The sequence below is a fragment of the Ixodes scapularis genome, unplaced genomic scaffold (assembly GCF_016920785.2).
Source record: "Ixodes scapularis isolate PalLabHiFi unplaced genomic scaffold, ASM1692078v2 PGA_scaffold0__279_contigs__length_252992795, whole genome shotgun sequence".
Classification (NCBI taxonomy): Eukaryota; Metazoa; Arthropoda; class Arachnida; order Ixodida; family Ixodidae; genus Ixodes; species Ixodes scapularis.
Window position 1 is genome coordinate 26,360,553 of NW_024609835.1, and position 26,377 is coordinate 26,386,929.

Below are 26,377 nucleotides of genomic sequence, written 5' to 3' on the forward strand. Positions count from 1 at the left end.
TCGCGCTGCTTTGTTTCTCTGTTTTCCCTTGATTTTGTTTTGTCGGCGTCGGGCACAACACCAAGAGCGACTCCACCGAAAGACTGAGGATTCTGATGCACCCTCCCGGATAATGGAACTAACCAGTCCAGCCCAGCGAACCGACTCGCCCATCACTCTTTCTTGGTGAGCCTGTACTTGAGGAGGATGAAGGCGATGATCCTGAACACCACCTCGAACGCGACCAGCGAGAGCACGAGCACGTAGAACTTCTTGTCCGAGGTCCCGGTGAACTGGAGGAACTCGGCGGGGTTCTCGTAGAGGCAGATGAACTCGTCGCAGGCCAGCGGAGGCCTGTCGTAGCCGTACACCGAGAGAAGCATCCCGTGGTACGCGTAGTGCATCGGGGAAAGGTAGGTGAGCCAGCGCACGTACGGGCTGACCAGGTGCGCCTGGACGAAGAAGCCGCTGAAGAAGAAAGACGGAGACACCGCCGGCAGCGCCACGAACACCGCCGTCTGGAAGGAAAAGCAAAAACGGTTGGAGGCCGGTATGGTAACTTTATTTGTTTACTTTAAGGTTCCTATTCACTAACGCGCGGTAGCGCTGCTGGCTATCGATGCGGTGTTTTGGCTAGATGGCGCAAGCCGCCGCCCGATTAAAAAAGTTCAGCTGTATCAATCCATCCGTCCGTAAGCGCAGACGCTTCCCTCACGCGAATCTAGTTTCTACGCAAGCACAGTCTCCACGCCTTTTGCGTTCGTCTATAGTCACTGACAAGATGAGAACGGCGGGGAGAACTTTCTTGATTCTCGCATGGTTCTCGGGCCCGAGACATGCTTTATCTCCCTCTCTCGAGTCGAGGCACATCCAGCCCATTGCTCCAGCCGGGCAAAACTGAGAGTCAATAGGCCCGCGCCAGGTTGGGCCTCGAAAGGTAATCCAGTGCAGTGCTCCAGTGCACTTGTAGCCAAAGTACGTCGGTAGGTAACATGGATTGAAGTAGAATAGAAAGATAAGCCAGTTGGCATGATTGTGTCTCGTTTGAAGCTCGAAAACAGAGTCATCCCCTAATAACGTTGGCAAACTCATAACTAATTCTGCAATTCTGACACCCCCAAGGCTCTGCTGCGATGAAATATACTCTGTCGAAATTTCATTCTCATTGGCTTCCTCGCAGCGTAAGCGTAGGTCCAACTAATGCAATCTACTGATCGCATCGAGCAAAATTAAGAAGCAAAACGCAGTTTGAGAAAATTCTGTGCGTAACATGAAATTCCAATTTGCTCGTATTTTCTGTGCAGATCGCGGTTTCAAGCTGAACCCTTTATTGCGCCTCATCATTAACTGTATGCACTCCGTAGATATCAGTCATTGGGTCTCGGTGAACTATGCTTCTTGAAAAAAACTGCCGATATACTGCACCCGAAGCACAGAAACCTGAAAGGTTTCTACTTCCACAACAGCATATGATGACTAGATGCTATCATACAAACTTCCCAAGGTTCTAAGTTATCTTAAGGCCACGGTCCCACTGAATGTGGCAATTTAGGTACTTTTTGGCAGGTCATTACTCATCTCCTTTTGAATGCTGTTTTGTGGGACTTATGTCTTTCGAAAGGCAATGCAATCCTCTTTTATTTATATTATGTATGTGTTGGTTTTTACTGTTCATGCGCGTTTGTAGCGTTGCGAATATGATGGCGCGGACCCTCACTTGCTCCGCTAGTTCATGTTTTATGAACGATCCATTAAAGATAGCACGGTTCCAATATAGCCGTTTTGTTAAGATGATGTCGGAGCAGAATGTAACGATACACTTTTTTGGTATTTGCACTACTTTGTTTTTTTCATCCCTCCAAATATTGCCCTAAAATTGATATTTTTCAGCACAAATATGTTTTTAATGACAAATGTTAGGGCAATGAAATTAGCTACAGATGTAGTGCTTATAATTGGTAATATGCAGAAAAAAATTTAATGTTGTGTAAATTTTTTTTTGTTTAGATATTTTATATCAAACGTGACACTTTTTTGTGCTTCGAGTCATGGTACTTCAAATGCCGCTGAGGAAATAATTGAACTATGATAAAATCTTTTATAACATTTAGAGCTACAATGGTTGCCTAAGAGGTGGACGATGGCTTTTTTTCATTTTCAAAGTAATAATGCTCCAGGAGCCCTTCAAACTTATCTGTTTTTGACGCATATCTTTTTTGGACATCAAACAGATTTATAGGCATTTAATAACATTTATTGTTTGGAATAGACATACATTGTGATGTATTAAATTTTCACAATGATTTTGCTTTGGTTTCTTAATAGGTGTAGAGCTTAGCTAATTTAAGAACAATTAAAAACTTTTTGGGTGTTTTGTTGCGCTACCTGGCGGATGGCAGACAAACTGCTGATTTCTAGTGTTCAAAAAATTTCCGAGGGCGGCGTTGGCGTCTGTATCATCATCAATCTCCGTGTCTTTTTACCTTCACATTTAAGAAATATATTGGAAGATTTACTATCGATAAATGAAGGGTATAAGTACTGGGTCAGGTTAATAAATCTAAGACAAATAATTACACACGCGTAGCGTGATATAATGTGTTAATTATTCGATATGATTGAAATCAATAAACAATGAACTCGAAGAAGAAAATAATACACCCGAGTTCACTTCATGCCTAGAGTCACTACATGAGCTTGCAAGTATCGGCACTCCGTTCACCGAAATTGTTTTGGGCGCCGCCATTTTGGGTCTTGTTCAGAGCAAACGCAACTGCCGATCGTCATGATCCAAAAGTGCGACATTCTCAGGATTAGATGCGGTGCTAGGAAGCTGATGCAATATTGCAATGCTCTGTCACGGGTTGTTTAAACATTTGTGGGGGACGGAAAAGCGTTTCTTGTGATTTTAGATAAAGCTTCAGGTAACTGGCAACCATGATTTTAAACCACAATATGGCCAAGTGTCGTTACTCTGAACCGTAGCTAATTTACTGGCACAAGCGGGAACAATGAAGAAGAGGCAGGTGTAAAAAGGTAGTGGTTTTGTGGAATCCACGGGGCTTACGTCATAGCCCCTCCAGGTATTGCGAGCCTCTTGAACAAGAGCATGAATAGTGTCATTAAATAAGCTACGCGTCAGAGTAGCGACACTTGGCCATATTGTGGCTTAAAATTATGGTTGCCAGTTATTTGAAGCTTTATCTGAAATCACAAGAAACGCTTTTCCGTCCTCCACTTCAAACAGTGTGCGACAAAGCAAAGCAACATTACATGAGCTTCCTAACACCGAATCTAATGCTGAAGATGTCGCATTTTTGAATCAACACGATCGGCAGTTGCGCCTGCTCTGCTCAAGCACCAGAATGGCGGCGTTCACAACACTGTCGGGGAAGAGAGTGCCGATACTCTAAGCGCAGCTAATTTATTTGCTCTAGTTCCCGCGAAACTCCTTTTCCCTGACTGAAACTGAAAGTAAATATGAATAATGCACCATTATTATAGCTTATTTAGTTATAACCAACTACACATAATGAGAGGAGGAACCGGCCGGGTAGGAGAAACGCGGGTTTTATGTGCGACCGTTCTAACCGTCTCAATAGAGAGAACGCGCGAGCTTGTGCTGGTTTAAAAAAAAGGCATCCAAAGAAAAGAGGCGGCACGCTGTGCTCTTTGTTATTATGCGTCTAGATGCAAATTGTTGTGTGTATGTTTATACAGCCGGAAGGTAGTCCGCCTTAGTGGGCGTCTGACTCTCAGCTGTAGATGAGCAATTTAGCCAGTGCGGTGCAACCACTTTAACATGCACCACGCAGTAGTGATACACGACCGCACGCCGGTACAATGCTCTTCCAGATCGAAACGGGCAGGGGCGGGGTGGCTTCTGCAGCGCGAGCTTTCGCTCTAAGTGCGCTAGACCATGCACTCCGCCACCGCCCCCCCCCCCCCCCCACTTGTGCGTCTAATTTATATACAGGTATAAGTATTTGAAGATCGACGATGGACGTCGATCGTCTCGAGGTAATGTAACGTAATAACATTAAATAAATAATAAGCTTGTTGAAGGACTGAACGACTAAATTTTTCAATTCTTGGGTTGTAATATGTCGGTAGCGTATTGTACTTACTGTTGATGAAGAGCAATATGAGGTGACGAGGTAATGATTAAATGATGAGGCTCTATAAGGACGACGACATTAGTGGGTGTCGAACCACAACGTACAGTGCCAGACTTGTTTCAAGTATCGTGTACCCAAAGACTTTCTTCACATGCAACAGAATATGGTAGAATCAATGAGGATGCTGCTTTACAACTGCACGGAGAACAGGAAAACTGCACTGTGCAGAAGTGCGGCTTATTCGTTAATATGAGGGACGGATTTCTAGCAGCATCCCCTGAGTGACTACTTGGAACAAATGGCCTTGTTGACGTAAAGTGTCCCCGTTCCAAAAGATTCTTGAAGCATACTTAAACCGCAATGGAGTATGAGGCGAAAAATAAGAAAAAGGAGCCTGGTGTAAAAGGTCCAAATCACCACCATAGCTTCTACTATCAAATACAAGGGCAGTTACACAATACACAAAGAGAGTTTTGTGATTTAGTTATATTTACACTCAAGGGCATTGATATCCAACGTATTCAGAGAGATGACACCTTCTGGTCTACCGACATAGAGCCTTTTCTACTCAAGTTTTACATGGAAGGCCCGACTTCCGCTGAAATTCCTTACGTAGACGAGTTGTCCGACCGAATAAACTGCAATTACTCCCGATCTGGGAATCTCTCGATCTTCGTTCGTAAGCCATAGATAGTATTATGAGATCGAGGGGTGTGGCTCTTCGTCCGCCGAATATTGCTTCGGCGGGTGTTTTTACCGTGTAAGATGAGACCGTCGCGTGCTGCTGGAACAACAACCTGGTGATTCTTCACTAAACTGCTTCTTCCGTAAGCTTCAAAGGGTTTTTTTTTGTTGTTGTTTTTGTTTTTTTGCTTGGCACATATCTGTTCTGCATGCCCGTTAGTTGCAGGATGGTATGGTGCACTAATGTGATGCCTGATGCCGGTTTTTTTTTCTTCAAAAACTTGTTTATTTTGTTTGAAGCAAGATTTGGCGCGTTATCAGAGAGAAGTATTTTCGGTAGGGCAAAAGTAGGTAAAAGAGACCGTAGAACGTCAATGACGTGTTTGGACGTCGTGGCAGGCATCGTGTAAACTTCCAGTCACTTAGAGTGCGCATCGCCCATGACTCCGCAGATGCGGATACGTTTCGCCACCCACCGATTGAATAGTGGATCGTTTTCAGTTACTGTTCATGATGGCGTTGGACTCAAGGAAGACTTCGAGTCTTTCCAGAAAGTTAGCCCTGGTGCCAGGACTTTTGTCGAAAGCGGTAAGTGTTCGAAACGTCGACAACGTCGGTAGCCACGTGTTGTGCTTGACACTGGACACTTACCATTCGCTAAGAAGAAACTTGCTTGTTCGTCTGCCACGAGTCGTCCGATATCAGGTCATCACCGCAACACCATCTCCCGACAAAAACGCATGTCCGAAATTTAGTATCACGTGAACTTATAAATACCCGAGCGCTCATAACTTGCCGTTGCTAAACGCCGTTCATTCATAGCGTCAGCATTGCAAATAAACGTCTTCCTATTTCTTCTGATGGTTTTCATCATATTCCTCCTAAGCTGTACTTACAACATTATGTGTGTCGGTACTTCCAAAAATATTGCAACGGCGTTTGTTTTCTGGGAACCCCCTATAATGCAACTACCTTTACAACATCTTCCGGACACCGTGAAACACAATATTTCGTGACCGTTATTTTAGTCGTCATTAAAATGGTGAGGGAAGTACCGCAAATCGCGAAGCAGTTTACTTGACGTCCGTTTCCACTGGTGTCTTGGAAGATTGAGTCTACTGAGCGTGCATTCCTGCAGAAGAAATTTTCATTGATAGAATATTAACACGTCAATCAACATTTGATTCCTTCTTGGTAAGATTTATTGCGAAAGCCCGTTACAACCGCCGAACCGCATGTCCCTATATCAGAGAACAATTTATACCCAGTTTGACATTCTCGCATACATCCGTTTGCTGGACCACGCTACTTGAGCTAGCTGAGCACAGCTGGCAGCGGTGCGAGCAAGGCCACGAGGACAACGTGATGGTTCACGAGCCATCCCACTGTGAACCAATGTTTCGGCCACTCCACGGGTGCGTGTCGCCATCTATTGGTTAAACTAACGCCTTGTTCAAGATGGCTGCCGTGGGACCGCAGCCAAACTATTCTAGCTCTAATATCATAAAAACAGCATTTTTATGAGATATTTTTATTGAAAATATGGCTATTGCAGTTAGATTGAAAAATGAGTCACTTTTTTGTAGAGTTTATTTAATGAGTTACATATGTCGGGGCTCTCAATTGATTTATACATAATTTTGTGAGGAGCAATGCTCTGAAAGCTGTTGAATCTTGAACGTGCAGTGCTATTTTTTTTATTAGACTTCTTGAATACAAATTTTAAAATGACTTGTTAAATTTTTTCGTTTTGTCTGATAATTCGAGATAGCGCAAGAATTTCATTTGATTTTGTTTTGTGTGTGTGTGTGTGTGTTCTCTGCCCTGCTGCCACTTGTAAGGATGGTGGCTGATGACTCGTCAAGTTGTGTCTGCATACAGCTTTTTTCCTCAGACGTCTCCCCTCATACCCTTGACGGAAATAAACACTATTAATATTATTATACCTGAATGAACTATTATTTCAAAAGGGAATTAGGACTTTCTCATTTTTTTTTTGAATTTCGTTGTGTAAGGAGCTCCAGAGATTGCGCGTGAAACCTTACTCCACGAAGATTCGGCGGCAATTTAAAATTCAATTCCAAGCTAAGAGTCCTACCTGCAACTTGGTGACGGCCGAGACGATCAGTCCAAATGCTTGCGTCACAGAACACAGCTGAATGCTGAACAAGGCCAGTCCGGCCACACGCCACATGTCCAAGGGCTGAGAGGTCGGGTAGTAGATGAGCGCTATGAGCATGATTACCGGTACTGTCTGCGTGGTAGAAAAAACAAACACAAAACGCTATGTTGAGAACTTTGGATCAATTAGAACATCTATTCAGAAAGAGACGCATGTTCAGTAGCGATTTATACGTAAATTAGCTTAAAAATGGTTGCGAATTGTGCTAAGAAATGAATGGCCTAGTGTTATTCTTAGCTTTAGACCATGAGGACAGCTGGAATGCCTAGGGTTTCTCTTTCACTTGGAAGCAGCGTTATTTCATTCGAACCACTACCTATGAATAATAGATTGAAGTGCAAATGGGTGCTGGTTCGTTGCAATGTCTTCATCTCCACTATGTAACGCATAAATTACGAATTCCAGTTTAGTAAAAAAAAAAAAGCTGTACCTTGACTGTAACAATTGAACAATTATATTAGCGGTCAAGCACAACGCCTGTTAATGACTTTATGCCCTGTGCGCTTGCAAACAAAAAAATAAGACAAATTAAATTTTGTTTTCAAAATTTCTTTAGGTTTCTAGAGGCTTGAGAAATCGCTTTCTCAGTTTGTTGCACATTTTGTTTATTTTCTACACGTGAAATTTAGTTGTAATGTCCGACATAGACATCCAAAGTAGCGTTGTTAAGAGTGATGAAAACCCCGCATGGGTCACCCTGGCTCACTAAATCTTTCAGACTCTTCACACCTGCACTGTATCTTACAAGGAATGAATAACAAACCTTATTCTACACCGGTTAGCGCCGGAAAAAAAAATCTCGGAACTCGCTAGCACATTTTTTTCACAAGTGACGACGAACAATACCCAAAGCAAAGCGAACATGTAAAACAAAAACAGAGAATTTTTTATTTTATTATTTTGATGCTGAAAATAATGACTATACGCGCCTAAGAAGCAGTGGGTGGGCTTTCGATAAGGAGACTTTAGTTCCCGGTGAGTTCGCGCGGCATAGTGCAGAATGTCTAACCCTCCGGCCTCACGTCACTAAGTCTGGCTAGATGAAAAACAACCAGCTTACATGTTATTTTTATTGCTGCAAATATTGCTGAGACTGATATTTACTGTACACAATTGTCAAGGTTCTGGTAAAATCGCTTCTTTTGCTGTCTGGACTCAATTTGACATCAGGAAGTTTTCGATCTATAAAAATGTTCGCTCTTTTCTCAGTGTTCGAAGAAACACCCTAGCATCACCTTAGAGCCCGCTTACGATGTTTAATGTTAAAGAAAAAAAAAAGAACATTTAGGGCGAAGCGTAAGAAATAATTCAATTTTTGTATTGCGTAACTTACCAGGAACGGAATTTCTGTGATGTAATGAGCGAGGTAGTACATTCGGACGCTGTACCAGCAGTTTCTGTTTTCCCTAAGCAGGACAGACAGCTCAATGGGAACTGTAAGCGAAACAAGAAAAAAATCTCAATAAAACAAAGCTAGGTTGATCAAACTACTCAAATTCAAACAGCTTGTTCAATGCCACAATTTGTGTGTGGTACATAATGTCCGCGATCGTCCAACCTCTGCATTTTAAGTGTGTTTACTAATTGGCCTTCTGAAGTTATGAAGTTAAGCGTGCAAAAAAATGGCTTGTGTCTGCCACTGTAATATAGCCATATACATAAAACTGAACTGTGTTGCTCTTGTAAGTGTCCAGCCATGGCGAAGGGCAAATTTTGCTAGATGTTCAGAACTTTCGCAAAGGAATGATGAGACTTATTCTGGCGTCATTAAAATCGCTGGTGCACAACCTTATACACATAAATAAGAGTTTCGCAAATTGTTTGATATACAAGAAAGTATGAACAAACGAAACCCATTATGGTGGGCATTTGACGCTGTCTGGTTGCTACCAACAGCTCGTAGCGTTAGCCGCAACTAGAGGTAATGTGAAACGAACTATAGTGCTAGCGCTTGCCGTCTTAAATGAATGCTCTGGACGTTACACCTACATTGGTCGAGACGTTTAGCTATAATGGTGGTATCGCAAGGGGCAAAAAACGCAATCAGTCATTTATTTTGCTCACGCGACTTCGAGAGCGCGATGGCATCCTCGCAAGAACTTTTAGAACTACCAGTTTTATATTCATTCCCCGGACGCCCTATTACAGAACAAACAAAATTTTTCTTCAAATGAAAATCGTGAGCATCCATTTTTTCATATAAATTTGCTAGCTTTTACTGATAAACCGCAGTAATTGGGTCGACGTTTTGGTCTAGCGATTTCTTCGCTGGAAATTGTTTTCATGGGGGATTCTTCCTACTCACATACAATGACAGTGGGCAGAATGGACTGAAACATGACGATGCAGCACATGCCGAAGAACATGTTGGCATTGTTGATAACTGTAGAGGCTCTCCTTCCAATGTCGTAGTAGAGCATGATCATCATGATGGCGAAGGCAGCGTACGCCACGAACCTCAAGGGCGTTGCCACCTATGGATAGAGCGATGATTGCAATCATACACCAGTGTATATATTTCCAACGAGTTTTAAGGGATATCAATATATGCGATAATCATACATTTCTGGCATGTCTCATCATCACAAACATGCCCGCCCACCAGTAAGTGCGGAATTAACAGTTAATGCTTGTTAAGTGAGAAATATTGTGAATATTAGCTTTGAATAAAACCCGAACACCCATATGTCTTAAAATCGGAATTGGCGTGGTCTAGAACTAAAAAGCACGAGGTAGGCACGGGCGAAAAGGTTACACGTACAACACAGACAGGACCTACTTTTGAGCTGATATAACAAAGAATCAACCAAACAAAAGTGCACATTCTATTTTTGCTTTGTCTAACCACTAACACTGACAAAACAAAGCGTACAAAAACAAAATGTGTGTTTTTCACAAAAAAAAAAAAAAAAAAAAACGCTCGTAAATGAACACCAAGCGGAACTCAAAACGCGCTGCACATTCCCTCTCTTTTGATTGTAACCCTTCTTGGCTTTGTGCAGGATGCGGGCCTTCAGGACAGCACTTAGTACATTCTTCATTGTCCTCATATCCCTCATATTTTTCATACACTATTCCCTGTACTAAGCAAGCCTGAAACAAAATTATAGTCTTAATGACTGAGTTACGACTTTATTCGTCAGATTAAAGATAGAATTATAGTTTCTACATGTTTCGAACAGCTCACGTGTCATATTGCATGATTGATTGTTCTACGTTTATCATACTTGCGATAGCTCCTCCGCGTGTACTGCTCCGTGATGCACTCTGAACATCCATAATCGCAAACACGTACCACAGGTATTGCAAATCGATGATATCAGTTACGAAAATGTCCTACTTCCGCCACTGGAACTGAGTTACCATTAAAACACGATACTGATCGCCCTTATCATTGGTTGAACTGATTAAAAAAACGAAAGACTACTGGTTCGTGTTCCGAGTGCGAGGCAGTGTTGTGTGCACTCAGGAACATCTGAGGGCGCACTTGCACGGTGTTATTGTTATAGCTTCTTTTTGCAACCTTATTGGTAGGAACAGTCTGCACGAATTTTATTTTTGGAAGCACCCTAAAACCAATCAAGTCGCGCATAACAATAATCTAGCTTAAAATATCATAAACTCTTAAATATTTAACGACCTCGCAATTTTATGTGAAGACAACATTTGTTTCCGTGGCTTAAGGAAAGGCACCGTGAGCCAACGACACTTCCTTATGTAAATGCACCTAAGGCAGCCATTGTGCACTCGCGTATGTCTGCCAACGCCTGAAACCATTTGCGACGAATAAAAAAAAAAAAAAAAACTGCGTGGAAGCGTCATTTTTGTTGTCAACAAAATGGTTATGAGCCAGGTGCCCCTGCATATACTTATAAAAAACTGAGGAAGGTAGCTTCTTTTTGTTCGCCAGCTCCGATCTTCGGCCCACGACATCTCCAGAAGGGTATTATGGTACGAATCTCTCGTCAACAGGAAAAAAGAAAACGTCGATCATATACCTGCGGGGGTTTTTGTTCCACAAAATGCCGTTGGGAGCTCGTGCTATATTGAGGCAGTAGATAATGATGTAAGGACGCCGATATCCACAAGGAGAAGTCCAAACGCTCTTCAAACAGATTTTTTGCTTTATGCTTTCCTGTTATCTCTTCTAGGTCTTGTACCCTACACCCGAATGGGACTACAAAAAAGGTTTGTACTATGTCCTAAATACACAAGCAAACAAATGCAATGCCCGCTTGGTGCATTAATGGCAGTGTACGTTGTAGGCGCTACCGAAAATAAAAAAAAAGAACGAATCTGCGTTTCTTGTAACTTGAAAATAAAAGAAACGCGTTACCAACCTACGTTGCCTTAAATAAAAGTAAGGCGTTACCGTGGCTCATAAAAAGTAACACAGACTACTTTTGCGTTACTTTTCAGTTATAAGTAAACTTTTCTTGTGTTTGCGTGGGTAAAAAAGGCAGATTTTTTGAAGGTATGTGGGATGAGTGCAATAATTATTGGCACTCAACCCCATCCCACTTGGCGCCAACAAAAAAAGAAAAAAAAACCTGAAGTAAAGTCATAGGAAGATGTAACAAGTAACGTGACTACGTTACTCATTACTCGAAATAAGCAACATAAGCACGTTATGCGTTACCTTTTTAAAATGTAACGAGTACGTTACTTTATTAAAAAAATATATAATGCGTTGCATGTAACGCGTTACCACAAACACTGATAAAAGGGGGCGTGTCTTAGACGTTACAGATACAAACTAAGAGAGAGGAGGAGATAAAAGCGATCCGCGCGAGGCTCTCATCTCCTCTTCTTCCTCTCTCCCTCAGTTTCAATCCGTGTACCTTTGTCATGAAGGATGCTATTTTTATTAGTATACTATGATACTACACTATAATATAATGCTATAATAGAGCTCATGGGCCCCTGCGTACTCAGTTACATAGTAATACAAAATTTGCAAACGAGACAAGAAGCAATTTACAGGTTACAAGCTGCTCGAACGAAAGCTTTTTTTCGTTGGCGAATTTCTTTTTGAAAAATAATTTGCGTCATAATAGTGCAGAAAACCGTATTCTAAGATAGCTTATTCTACCCGTATTTTAACAATATAAGGCGCTTTCCCCAGAAATTTTATATTTATTGAGACATTCTTAAAACATCATATGAGAAAAAAAAAAAAAAAAACAACATACGTTCATATTTTTGTTTTGAAAACTCTATTGGTGCGTGTTGCACCACGACGCACTGGTCACACCATGCAGGTACTAAAGTTTTTGTAAGTCAACTTCACCCCTAAACGAAGGCGATGGGAGAGATTATGATACTGGAGTTTTCTGGTAAACGGGGTGAACTAGTTTTTTTCTTTTCCTACTGAGAGGGGGTGACGACTTGTTAGGCTAATCAAAGGAATGCCAGAGACCGGCATTCGCAATATTTCGCGAGAATATCCACACAGAAAATAGGGCTGTGCGATTACTGTTTCGAATTGAATGGAGCAGCGTCATTCCCAGCTTCAACCCCCAAAAGGGCGGCTATGTCGTGGTTCTCCCTAAAGTGAAGGTCACGAATGACCCCGCGCTATTCAGTTCAACATAATATTCGCACACCTATAATAAGAAATTTTTGAAGGCTTATACTTAGGTTCACATAAAGCCCGACCGCCGCCAACGGTACCATCCGATAGAGTTAATAAAACAGCGGCAAAACTGCATCGTCATGGCAATCCTTGTCGTTGCGCTTTTGCTGTAACGTTACTAGAACAACTCAGTCGGAGAACTGCCATAAAGCCTGCTTTGAAAAAGTGACTCCGATCTGTACTCAAAAACCAAGCTAAAGGCGATCGCAACGCCGCCATTTCTCCCTCGGGGGTCACCCCGAGAACCACATGGCTGCACGTATTGGTTCAGGTCGAGTCGCGCAAGGACGGGTGGCGCCATCTCGCAGTGCCAAGTTGCAGTAGCTACATAAATTAACTTTTATATCTTAAGTCGTCGCTAAAGGGTGGCGCTGTCACTGTATTTAGTTTGGTCTCGGTGGACGCGAGCGTTCCGGGTTTTTAGCGTGAGTTTCCCAACTCAGCGTTTTAATAACGTTGGTTCGCTGTCTCCGGATAAACCAATTAAGCACACACAAAAAAAGCAGAGGATCATGCCGCATTCACTGTTTGTAATTGGTTTAGCCGGCGATAGGCAAAGGTACAAGAACGACAAGTACCATGACAATGCACTTATATGTGGATGACCGCGGCAATATGCGACTACGTGGCCTGATGATAAAAATAGATAAACTTATTTGGCCGAGTGATGACGCTTTGCACCGTGCCCACCTTGTTTCTGGCAACCGATAACCAGCACCGCTTGAGCAGAACGCCGAACTGGTGGAAACTGTTTGTCTTGAAGGAATAAAGTTTCATGGCTTCCGCCTTGGTCTGCAAAGAGAAAATCACTGCGTTGGTATTGGCTTTGTATCAGAGGAAGACATCTGCAAACCCCTAAAACACTTCATGTTTATCCTCAGCACGGCTCACAAAAAAATGTCCAGACTACAGCATAGCTACGTTTACGTCGACGTGGCTCCACGGGCTTCGCTCCTACAATTCCGAAGAGAAATGGCTCCACTGTACGCTACTGAGCACAAACCTCACCATATGTCTCCCATCATGGATCCAGAGCTCTTTTTTTTTTCTTTTCTTTTTTTTTTTAATATCAGCGCCCGCTAAAAGAAAGCTCCGCATGGTAACTAACGCACTTTCGTGCATTAGACAGCAATCGAATATTTATTTTATTTTTGTCAGCTCTTGAATTTTGTACGCCGCAACAGACTATAGATATAACTTTTAATGTACCTCATACATGTGTGAAGTGTCACTACCTGTTCGCTCATTATCTTTCCCCCGTAGGTTGTTCTCCGCTTCGAGTGGACGCTGCCGTTTTCTACGGGAACCGCCATCAGGAACTCCTTGGAAAGTTCCTCAGTGTAGTCACCGTAGTCGCCCGCCGCAATCTCGGAGACTGCGAAAGAAACGACGCTTGTATTTGGTCCATTGTCTGCGTTGATGTACGTGCGTATACATAGGCACGGCGGACAAGACAGCACGGCGGACAAGACAGCACGAAAGTTTCACTGTTCTTTATCATGCAGATTAGCGTATAAGGCATCAAGCCTAACCATCCATGTTTTTGCCACACGCGCACGTGGATTCTCCCCTACTTTATGTTTATTTATTTATTTCATATATCCTGCAGGACCCATGAAGGCATTACAGGAGGGGAGATGCAAATGAAGAAATGACATAAAAACACTTATATATAGAAAGAACATAATTTGCGTGCTACCTTGTGCTTCGATTGTACCCGTTTAGCCGTGAACCATATAATGCGTCGGTGATTTCTGTTGTCTAGAGTTGCCGTACCGCGCTACAGCCTCAGCTGAACTCAGCAGGCTAACGTTCAGCTTGATTGAGCGGGCTAACGTCCTGCTGAATTTACCGACCTAACCACGACTTTACGCTGCGATGTAATGTGACGTCACAGCGTCACGAGAATGTAGCAAGCAACGTGGTGTGACATGATGACTTGAATACATGAAGTGGAAACACAACACACCTTAGGGTCGCCTGATGTCACGTTGCCACGCCGCCTAAACGTACATATAGGTACGTCGTTATTGCATTCTGTGTGCGGGACGTTTGAGTGCAAAAAAGCGCTATAATATATGTATAGTTTAACTGAAAGGTTGTTATTACATCAACTGGTAAAGTCTAATGGGGTGATACGAGGCACACACTTGAGCGTTATATATTGGTGCTTGTCAGTGCCCTGTAATGCTCCATTACAGAATTACTGTAATGGGGCATTACAGTATTTAATGCACGCTTGCTCAGACACTTCAAAAATATTTACACAATGTTATAACAGTAATACCAACTAGAAAATGGTTTATTAAAAACTAAAAAACAAGGCATTTTTAAAATCAATAATACTGGTTATGGAGGCTATGTAAGCGGAAAGGCTATTCCAATCAGAGCTAGTGCGAGAAACAAAGGAGTTATAATAAGTGTTAGTTTTGTAATTGGGAATAACGACTATGTACTGGTGATCTACGCGGGATGAAACATAAGTAGGTGTCGCTAGAAGTTCACGGCGCATGAAAGGGTTATTTTGGTAAATCTTATGAAATAAAGCCAGGCGAAAAATGCGTCTACGGTTCATTAGTGTGGGTAAACCAAGGCTATTTTTCATTGAAGTAAACACTGGATGTACGATGGTAATACTGAATGTACGATGACTGCCTACAAGAAGTACTCTGGTGCACTTAAAGTATTTGCACCTCTCCCTATTTTTTTTTCTCTCCCTCTGTGATGTACTTTATTTTTTATTTCTTATTTCGTTTTGTTTTTAACCTTCTTTTCGTGATATAGCAAACCAACTGTAATATATGGTTAAAATCTTTGTTGAATAAATCATGATTTGTACCTCTAGCTCCCTCTTTCTCAGCTCAAGCTTTTTTTATTTTTGGAAATCATGCTTTCTGCAGCAGATACATGTGTACCACTAGAAGGAAAACAAAAATACTCACCAAAGTCTGCGGGATTGTGGTAGTTCGGGCAGTGGAGCTCATGCCGTGAGAGGAACCCTAAAAGGTCGTCCACGTGACCGTTGTAAATGCAACGACCATGGGATACCATGTACAACTGCAAGCAAGTTTAGAGGTTCGAATCAGAGAACGTCCACACTACTTACATGCACACGGGCTGAGTGACAAAGATTAGCACGTTTGGCAAGTCGTCAATATAAAGTAAAACATGAGTGAACCTAAAGCCCAGAAGCACCCTAGAAGCAGCAAATGCGAAATAGTTTATACCATTGCAGTTCACAAAGACAGAAGTACCCCTTAAAAATGATACCACTCAGTTATAGAGATATGAGCCAATGTTATGTTTTATTGGCTTATGATGTAGAAGTTGATGTTATAATTTGTAAAAGAGCTTTAGGGGTTCACAGCTGGTACCTCCGACCAATATAAGTGTGACATTTGTTCCTAATGCAGAGCATAATTCTGTTTGGAAGAAAAACGTTTTGTAAAGCTATGTTGATCAGAAATCAGAATGTTTTAATAAAGTTAAGAATATCACTTTGATCAAGTGTTCTAAAGTTTAAATGGAAAGCCAGGTTGTTAGATGGGCATGAAATTTTTAGGCGGGTGTTTGTCACCAGCTTTATGAAGGGTAACTACTTCTCGCTTTTAATCGCAAGGTTGAAAAGCAGTCCCAGATGATTTTTAGAATGTACGTCAAACTATGAGTAAGGATAGCTGGGAGAAAGTTTGAGCAGAATCGGTGACCGAACACAGGAGGAGATCATTTGGGGTTTTGCTTTGCACTGTAGGAATATAGTATAAAGACGTAATCCAAGAATGAAAAACGTGTGGTCACGCTTTTGTCAATTTGTATTCTTGGAGAGGTTAGAAAGAAGTGTTGATGAATATTTTAGATATAATTTAAGCCCACTGATTCCCCAATATAAATTTCCTTTCGTATTTTTAGCAAATAAGTATAGTGACATGGTAGTCCAGGGGCGTGGGAAAAGACGGGACGGACAACACAAAGTTCCAAACACTGCTGAACATATTGGACATATCGTCGTAAATATCATCATCATTCATCATCATTTATTAAAACCTTGAAGGCCATTGCTGGCATTACACAAGGTGGGTGTAACTGCTGAAGAAACATATACAGGAACAAACAAAAAAGTGGGTTACATGCTGGAAAACATTGTTATATAAAGCAGCAAAAACAGAAGAAAAAAAAACACTTAAAACATTTTTAGGGAAAAACAGCTGATGAAACAGAAAAATACCCAAATAAAACATTTCTATAAACACGAGTTGACTTTGCTATTAGTGTAAATGCAGATGGATGGTCAGTTGGGATATGAAAGTATTATAATCTGTCTGGGTCACGATACTGTTAGGCAGGCTATTCCAGTCCGTTATTGTGAAAGGTGCACATATCGCCGCAATACATAACATTACAAACTTGGCAAGGGATATTATATTACCTTAATAACTAAAATATAGACACCCATACATATCAGCGATTATTGTTTCATAACTTATGAGCGCTCTGGAAAAGAAAACAAATTTCACAAATGATTTGTCTGGTAAGTATATCAGAATTTTTATAAAGTATATAAGGTGTATACAATAAGTTAATATATGTTCTTATTAGTTTGTTTGGTGCCTTCATAACTTTTTTTTTTCACCCGCAAAAAAAAAAAATTAAGACACCCCAAAATAAATGAGTTCTTATTATGTTACTCTTGTTTTAAAATTATGCAACTCCATGAGGCATTTAGATTTTTTTTAAATAAGAACCATTTTGACACACAAGATAATAAATAACATTGCAGAAATGCAAATACTATTTAAAATAATGTCTACGCGTTTAGTTATCCTCAGAGCGCTCAAAAAGCCAACCACTACCACCCACGAAGTGTGCAAGAAACAACAACAAAGAAACAAATACAGACTGGACTGGGAATCACGCTAGACGCAGGGACAGTAAGCTTGCACATCGGCACGCCTATTGATCGTAGGTATATTTATGTTTCCAGCCAATATGTACCTCTGCACCTTGTCATTTAATTAATTAACCTCCGTAGGCCGCGTCGTTTAACTGGCTGTCAACGTGCGCCCCCCAAAAAATAGGCTGGCAGGCGTTTTTTGGAACGTACAAAGCGTGACTAAATCAAAACGAAGTACCGATTGCCTGTTTCTTTTACCTTTTCTTTTTAATGGAGAATTTAATAAAGCAAGGGCACATCCCTTACATCCTGTTTAACCTGTAACTACCTACGTCACGCCTTAAAACGAACAGGGGGGGGGGGGGGGGGAGAATAGCCGTATTGCGAATATCGCTCCCCACGTCATTAAAGTCGGTAACCCATTTAATTATCGCGCAAACAGGCGTTGCTCACTGCTCGAGAATACGGGTGGGAGTGCCACTAACTGGGCTTGTTATCAACTTGCGTGGTAAATGCTGACGTTTATAAGAATATTCTTATTCTTATAAATTCCCTGGTTAGGATTTACTGATATAACATATATATGTTATATCAGTAAATCCTAACCACGGGAATGAGGTGCCGATACTGTGTTCATGCTGGCCGCTGTGTACGTACGTAGTCACTTGCCATCGACATGCCTTAGAGAGAGCGACTTTTTTAACATACGTACTTTGTCGAAATGTGAAAAAATCTTCGCACTCGGCGTGTGAATAGAGCAGATGACGGTGTGTCCATTTTCGGCCATCTCTTTCATGATCTGGACGCACATCAGACTAGAAACGTTGTCCAAACCACTAGAAATAAAACAAAATAAAATTAGTTTTGTGTAAGAAGTCAATAAAAAAAAGGTAATCAGAACTTCCTGAGTATCTTTCTACGGGGCACGTTTTACTTATTGGACACGCAAATTGACACATGAGAACCCATACTAGAAAATGAGTGTCGCCAGACATTTATTGATTTATCGTGTGCTGAGGGCGAAAGGTAAGACATGACTATAGTTGGCAATAAAAAGCAATATATTCCCCTAAAATAATTAAATACAGTGACACTAAACTATGACGAAATTAGTGTAACTCTACAAAGCAATTTAAGAAAACCATTTTTTACCATTAAATTAGGCGCTCGACTTTAAAAAGGAGAAATCCAGCGATCCCTAAACATAACAATGAACGGAACGCAAGACGCAAAAGTGAGCTGGTATATACTATACATTTGAAGCCACCCTAGACTAAGAAAATACCAAAGTTGACACCAAGAGAAGGAGAACGTGTCAAAGAGAGCTGACAATTTATGGCGAACAGAACCTTTTATGTAAGGGTTAAAGCAACTGCAAGAAAGGGGAAGACTCTTAACCACTCACACCACTTTTGTTTGACACAAGGGACGGAAACAGCATCGGACCCTCTACAACGGGGTCACCTTAGGGGACTTTAACACGGATAACACGGGGAGAACGAGGCAGGTGATAGCAAACCGACACGGAGAACAAGCGCCGTTGCCGTCGGATGCGGGCGCTTTATGGCTTTCCCGCATGCGCGGAAAAAGGGAACCAATGGGAACCAGACCTCGTTGGCTCGTCGAGGAACACGACTGGAGGATTATTCACAAGTTCCTGAGCAATGGCGAGGCGCCGCCTCTGGCCGCCGGAGAGGGAGCTGGTTCGGGTTTTCCTGCATTCATCTAGACCCCACTCTTGAATAGACTGTTCAACCTGCAGTCCCAAATGAATAGAAGAAACAAAATGAAGCTTATTTGATTTAAGTTTAACTTACTAAAGTAAGCGGTCTTTAAAAAAATCCCATTAGTTTCACAGCACTGGCAGATATAAAAGGCATACGAACAGTCTACGTTAGCCGCAATACAAATGATTTGTGTTTGAGGGTTTTCACTTCTCCCGTCGAGAGGCGTCGGGATCCTCTTGGACTGTCTTCACGTAAACTGTTGTTTTATGTTCTTTTTTCTTAATTGTTCTTGATTGTCTTCTTTTTCAATACAGCTGTGTATGTGGTGGCCGGCTAGCAGGCGCACAAGCGTAAGGGTTGTAATCGTTCTGCTTATCCACGCACACTGACATGAGCACAAAATATCCTGCGAAAATAAAGTACAATTACAATTATAATTACAATTAATGTTAGGATGAGTTGCTTGAATGTTAGGCCCATGTTAACAAAAGTTTCGAGTTGTCTTTTCTTATTATTGCCATTTCTTTTTCTTTTAGAAAAAGTAACAGGACGCTACAAATGACGCTGTTCTTCAACGCGACCGCAGGTCGCGTTGGAGCCAAAGAATGACAAGGAAAATATTGATAGCATAAGAGCGGCGCATGCAAAGGGAAAGAGCCAAAAAAAAAAAAAAGATTACGCGAGACCGGGAGGCAGCAATTACATTCGTCAAGGTTGCGTCGGCCGTTAAATTGATGATGTATCTTTATTCTTCTCGCCGCCACCACGACGGCCGCGACACGGTATAGCGCAAAGACGGAGTTACGCAACAGGTGAAAGAGAGAGTGTTCGCCTCCTTTGACGCTAAATGCGCTTCGTTACTGCTCTCTGTTGACGGGGGAAAGGTATAAGCCTCGAGGCTCGAATGGACTGGGTTGTAGACGCTCTCGGAGGAAGCGAAGGTGTTAAGGCACTCCACCTTGTCCCTCTTGTCGTCCTTGTCGAGCATGGGCATGCGCAACTCGACGCTCATGGTTATAGCCTCCTCGACCGTGAGCTCTGGCAGTAGTCTGTCCTCCTGCATGACGTAGCAGCTCTGCTTATTGAACAGCTGCTGGTCTCGCACGTAGCCGTTGATCTGCACTTCGCCCTCGTAGCCCGTGTCACTGCAATAGAGTAAAGGGATTCGGGGGTTGATCTACCGTCGCGAAACAATCCACTGCCATCGTGGCTTTGATAGCTGACTGAGCTAGAGGTACGACGAAAACCTGTCTGCTCTTTTAGGGTGGAAAGTGACATAGGAAAAAAAATACCATAGCCTTACAACTATGACAATTTGTCTCAGCAGCTCGCAGTAAATTCCAAAGCTGTGCATTACCTAATAAAATATCGATGGAAAGTAAGGGGAATATTCAGCTGTCTTACTATTTCGTCCGATACGCTAAAATTGAAGCAATATCTGCTTCCACAGCTTTCGAAGTGGCTGACTTTTTACACCTACATTCTGCTACCGGATGGATCCCCAGGCCACCACTAGCGACCGCGCTACTCCCTTTGTCGCTAGAGTCCCCACTGAACTTTGTGGCCTTTTGAGTTCTGTTTATACTTGATCAGCAACCACCACCAAACAATTGTTCTCACCGAGTGGCTACATGATGCATTGGCTGACATATTTTCTATGACATTGTAGAAAATTACGATAGTTGAGACGCCATCTGACCCGACGTGACCACTCGTACAACAAAGTCGCCAAGCTATCACTCGTACAACAAAGTCGCCAAGCTACCACTCATTCTCCATATCTTTACACCCCAGTGAAACGTCCTCCTTGTCAACTTTGGCCACTTTTACCACAATGGGGACAACTCTCTTGATAGTTATGCTGGAGAAATATTGTGCCATGCAGGAGATGCCCGCCGAGACCCACGCGTCGGCATCTTGAGATCCCGACAAAAGCAAGTTCTCCGCTCCTCCGATAGTCCCATTATGACATCCCAGTTCAGGATAAGGTGGATGAGGAGGTACTCCCGTGGACATCGTCTCGCTTGCCTCGTATTTGTGGCGAACTGCTCAAAGCGTACCAGGGGCCAAACCGAATAATTCGACGGATCTCCGCCACCAACAAGAAGGGCGCCCCTGTTTCACCAGGTTCGGACCACCGATCAAAACGAACCAAAAGGAAAAAGTAGAAGACTCAGCCAAGTTTAGTGACGCCACCATCTTTCCACAAACCGCTATCACCTCATCAAATATACCTATTCTGAGTCTCACAAAGTTCTGATAAAAAGGAGGAGCACTTGTGAAAACTTCAGAATAGCCTAAAGGACGAAAGAAACAGGACGGGTCCAAGGTTTTTTCCTGCGTTGTTTCATTGTTAATTGACACCCGTCGGTAGCCCATCTGTACTTGTTTTTCTGAAGATTATTTATTTTATTTCACACAAAATCGAGACCGCAGAAAGAAAAAAAAAACAAAAAAACATTCAGTTGATACTTGTTTTAAACTACATTTTCTGAATAGGGGGCATCTACCAGAAGTGTGCAAGGGTGTTTAGCTCAGGTCTTCAACAATAAATAACCTCAATTGCCTCTGTAAGCGTTATATTTTTGACAGTTTTAACCACGAATGCGATGCACCGAACAAACTAACCAAGACTAAGCGGCATGGAACATATGTTTACAAAATTAGAAAGTGGGCGAGGGGAAGGGATGTTACAGCAGTTTTAGTGCAAAATACACCTTAGGTTTTTTTTCACAAATTTCGAGCATTCGAATTAAAACCCGCTACTTTTTTTCCGGAATGGTCCACAAGGATTAGTCACACGAATTACTGTTAGAAGGTCCACGTTTGACAGGGCTCGCAATGATCATATCTTACCTAAAAAATGTCTTTATGCAAGATGGTGGATGTTTTGTACGCAAGTACATAGGTGATTACAAATTATCCACCCTCCGGTTCTGTGAAATCTTCTGTTGGCCGAAGGTCGCTTCTCGTATGAGGTCGCTGTCTCTGTACTCACTGCTGTGCAGGTCTGAACCAGTTACGAAAGTTCAGATGTGACAGCCGTGTGAACGACAATGACTGCCCCTCTTATGATTTGCACGAAGAAAAAGCAGTGTGCAGCGATGCGTTTCTTGTAGTCTGAGGGTGTGTCTGGTTTTAATATTTTCCGCACAATATGAAGAAAATGTTTCGTCGCGAAGAAGTAAAATTGTCAGCTATGAAGAAGGAGCCGAACTCCTTGCGCATCTACGACTGATGACAATAATGAGCGTGAACTGATTCTTTCGGATAGAAGAGTGGCAGATGACGATGCGGCAAATCTTTTGCAAATCAATCAAGACCCAATTGCCTTTGAAATTGTGCCTGGACCTAATCCGCCACAAAGCTTTAAAAATGTTTCTGCGAGATGAATACCAAATTGTTTGTGCGGATAATTTATAAATATTCATCGTATTATATTAATGAGTAAATGACATATCTTGATAAAGAACGTAAGGAATTATAACTATGTTTTCTATGATGTATAAGAAATTTTCTAATCTAGTTTGTCAGGAAACTATTATGAGGCAGTCCATAATAAAAAGTAAACAAGGCCACAATAAAAAGAAAAAAAAAACGCACGAAAACACTAGCGCCAGCAAGACAGGGTACATGCAGCGCTTTAATAAGTAGCCAATTATCAACACTCCTTTGGCGCTTTTTCCTCACAAAACTGTCTTTTATAATTTTTTTTTTATTTCCGAATGGAATTCTTGGGAATATGTTTTTTTGTTGCTCGCCTTTATATGTTGAAACCTGCGTGATAGAAATGCAAAAAAAAGAAACAGTTATAGCTCTCAAAGGGCGACTCCTTAATCGCGGTTAGCAAATTTTAGAGCCCAAAATTAATATTTACACAAGCGGGCATTCTATGCGAAAGGAAACGCAGCAAATTTTTGTGTGTCGGACTTGGACTAAACAATTAATATTGTTGAAGGAGCGTTCGAAATTTCACCCCCCCCCCCCCCCCAAAGAAAAAAAAAAGAAAAATTGTTTTTGTGAAACACTTAATTTTATTTTTGCTGATAGCATGTTCTAAATGTCTAGAATTTGCAAAAAAAAATCCGTGTAGTTAGAAAATAACATATTGAAGAAACGGTTGGCTACCACACAATTTAGGTGGGTGCCTAGTACCATAATTAGGTAGTAAATCAATTACAGTAATTGAATTACTGTAATTTAGTTGCTTTTCTTGGTAACTTGTAACTCTAATTACTTTCGGCTAAAGTAAATTGTAATTGTAATTTAATTACTTTCTGGCGTCAGTAATTGCAAAATTTCAGGCGCATTTACAATTGCTTTTGCAAAACTTCGTGGCGCCGACAGAACCTGTCTGAAAGCCTCAGTGTTCGCACAAGCGGCCTAGCTCTCGGTGAAACACTCGCACAAAGTCACACACTCACACACAGGCACAACACGAATAGCGTAGCAATGTTTGTTGTTTTGTTGCTTGCACTGCGGGCTGAGAGGCAATCCTCTTTGGAGCCTACCTCAGCGGCGCCCTGTAGCGCCGTCTACGGTTCGAGCAGCAAACAATAGCGTAAACATGCCAAAATATTGAAAGATAAAAAATTTAGCTTCAGCTTTCAGCTGAGGTTGAGCATTTTAATTATCTATGGAGTTACTGTCTTTCTTTTTTGGCAGTCCCTCTTCCAGCACTGTCGCATATTTGTATCTTTGTATTATTCTCAAGTTTATTTTCTTTTGGTTTCACTTCGGATATTATTTGCATACGCATTCGGGAGACTGACCTTCCACCTGTGAATATTGACACAAGTCATTCGGGAGCCCCGCTTTGGTTCTTATATACTTCTGATCCATTATAAGTTCTGCTCAATGTAAATAATTGCAATACCACGATGTTTGTACGTGAATACGGTCATATTAGCGCGCGTGGATTTAGTTTTATTTTAACACTTGTAAAATATTCATATATGACTAATTGTCGCATTTCTCTTTGCCTGGCTAACAAAAGTCTGTCAACCCAATTATTTTCTTTAGCGATCTGGCGTCTTCCAGCACATGAACTAATTTATTATTATTTATTAAAAATATAGAAACGTAGTACTTCATTGCCTCAAACTGTCAATTTCTATAAAGAATTTAGCAAAATTAATAAAAAGAAAGTGTAATACGTGACATTTATGCAGCGATGCTTAAGCCTCATCAAACATTGGGGCAAGGAATAAACAAATGTGTTGCACCCTATACAACCCGTTTAAAGTTATATGGCCCGAGTCGGGTCGCTCTTAGAAGTAAGTAATTGTAAAGTAATTGCGTTAATTTTTAAAAAAATAATTTGTGAATGTAATTAATTAGTTTTCATGTAGTAGTAATTGTAATTGTAGTTAAACTACTTTTGAAGCCAAGTAATTGTAATTGTAATTAAATTACATTTTGGGAGTAATTTACCCATGTATACTAACTTCCTAATAACATTCCCTATGGTTCTAGAAAATACAAAATATTAAAGACGCCGTGTTGAGTCCAAGCAGGAGCACCAAGAAGAGGACACCTTATGATATTTCTTTATTTTTTCTCTTAGTCAACTTGAAGTTGGGTGTTAGCTACCATACGTTTTTGTTTGTTTTCATAAAACTATTACTTAAATTGCACGTGTTACATTTTTAAAGCCACGTTTTGTTGGGTTTTAATTAAATGAAACATTCTCTAGTTTATGCAGAAACGACCCTATAGATTGAGGGCCAGAAAAAGCAATGTGGGCATCGGTGCCCGCAACTTCCAAAATACCCAAAAGTTTAATCCACCTAATCTCTTCAACATATCAAACAATTAGAAAAGTACTTGTTATTGCTAAGAAATATATGTTTTCTTTTTTTAAAGGAACCTTTCCGACCATGCCTCCAGACGCCCACATTGTACGCCACGCACTCCGGCGTTCGCCAACAAGGCGTCAACGGTGTGAGACGCCGCCGCTAGGTCTTTAACGCTCTACTGAAAACACTTTATTCACTTGAAGTGGGCGTTATTCTGACATCCACGCATCCGCATCCTCTTTATCTTATGTAATAATACTGACATCTTAATTTCACTTTACTGCACAGGTAACTGGCGACGAGTACAGGCCTTCATCGTCTGCCTCCCGAGTTTGGGAATGCATTCGTCACGCCAGAATTTACAACATAATCTTTCTTTCGATCGCACTCGCGGCCGCGGCCGCTACCACGGCCACGATGAAGTGGACGATAAAAAAAAAATGCGGATTCGGCTCCATGGGAGTTTTGACCTGAACCCCAAACGCGCTCCCCACATTCGCAGTTGCGCCTCATGTTTAAAAAAAATGCTTCTTGTCAATGTCACTTTTCTTGTCTCAGTTAACGCACTCAGCACCTTGGAACTCCCCTTTTCCGCCGATATCTTACTATTGTACATTCATGTACTTTTAGCATCATCCAGAAGCAAGAAAATACCTGCCTTCAAGGTCATCCCAGCACATTCTTACTTCCTAACTTCATCACGGGGGGAATATGCGTCGCTGGCGGCGCCGCCGCTTTCGGCGCTCCACCCCGGCTCCCGCCGGCTCCTCAGGAGCAGGAGTCAGGTAAATGGGAGGAGCCGCTCCTCCCATTTACCTGACTCTCTCTACACACGGCTCTGCTGGCAGCGTACTTAAAGCTCAAGTTGAATTTTCAAATCCTAAAGATGGCATAATATACCCTTGTCAAAAGCTCGCGCCATCTAAAGCCTGCTGTGCAAAACATATCCGAGTCTGCCATTGTTTGAGCACGTACTCAGAGTGTGTATTGGACAGTGAGCTATGCGTCAACGTTCGGCGCACGCGCTTCGTGTTAAAAAGATGGCGACCTCCAATGTTACTCGACGGGTTTCTGAAAATGGTCTATTGCGCCCACTCTGCACTATGAACCAAGATGGCGACGCCCGCGAGAAAATCGCGGTAGGAAATGCCGGTACCCTAATCCTAGCTTCTTTAGTGGCTCTAATGAGTCCAATATAGTATGCTCGTGGCATGAGTGTCGTTAAAAATGCGCAGCCCGCTGGGACCACTCACTAGAATCCGCTGAGCAGGTTCAGGAGCGTCGTCTTTCCCGCTCCCGACGGTCCCATGATGGCGGTCAGGGTGCCGGGCTTCGCGATGCCGCTCATGTTGTTCACCAACGT

General features: G+C 42.0%; 1 protein-coding gene across 1 annotated transcript; it reads right to left on the bottom strand.

Moving 5' to 3' along the window:
* On the bottom strand, positions 1 to 26,377 carry LOC8029361 (ATP-binding cassette sub-family G member 1). The gene is made up of 11 exons (XM_042294799.1): positions 26,268 to 26,377; positions 20,175 to 20,361; positions 19,100 to 19,245; positions 18,202 to 18,325; positions 15,541 to 15,655; positions 13,834 to 13,973; positions 13,289 to 13,390; positions 9,269 to 9,437; positions 8,293 to 8,397; positions 6,880 to 7,031; positions 1 to 497 (listed from the first exon to the last, which is right to left on the bottom strand). The coding sequence occupies exons 1-11, from the start codon at positions 26,360 to 26,362 to the stop codon at positions 153 to 155; spliced, it is 1,680 nt and encodes a 559-aa protein (XP_042150733.1). The 5' UTR covers positions 26,363 to 26,377; the 3' UTR covers positions 1 to 152.

Bases quoted from the DNA above. Each gene is read 5' to 3' on its own strand.
- LOC8029361 (XM_042294799.1), bottom strand. From the start codon at position 26,362: ATGAGCGGCATCGCGAAGCCCGGCACCCTGACCGCCATCATGGGACCG. The intron at 19,246-20,174 runs GTGGAGTGCCTT...TTGGGACTGCAG, and splicing joins AGGACGACAAGAGGGACAAG to GTTGAACAGTCTATTCAAGA. The intron at 15,656-18,201 runs GTACGTATGTTA...ACTTGCTTGCAG, and splicing joins TTTTTTCACATTTCGACAAA to TTGTACATGGTATCCCATGG.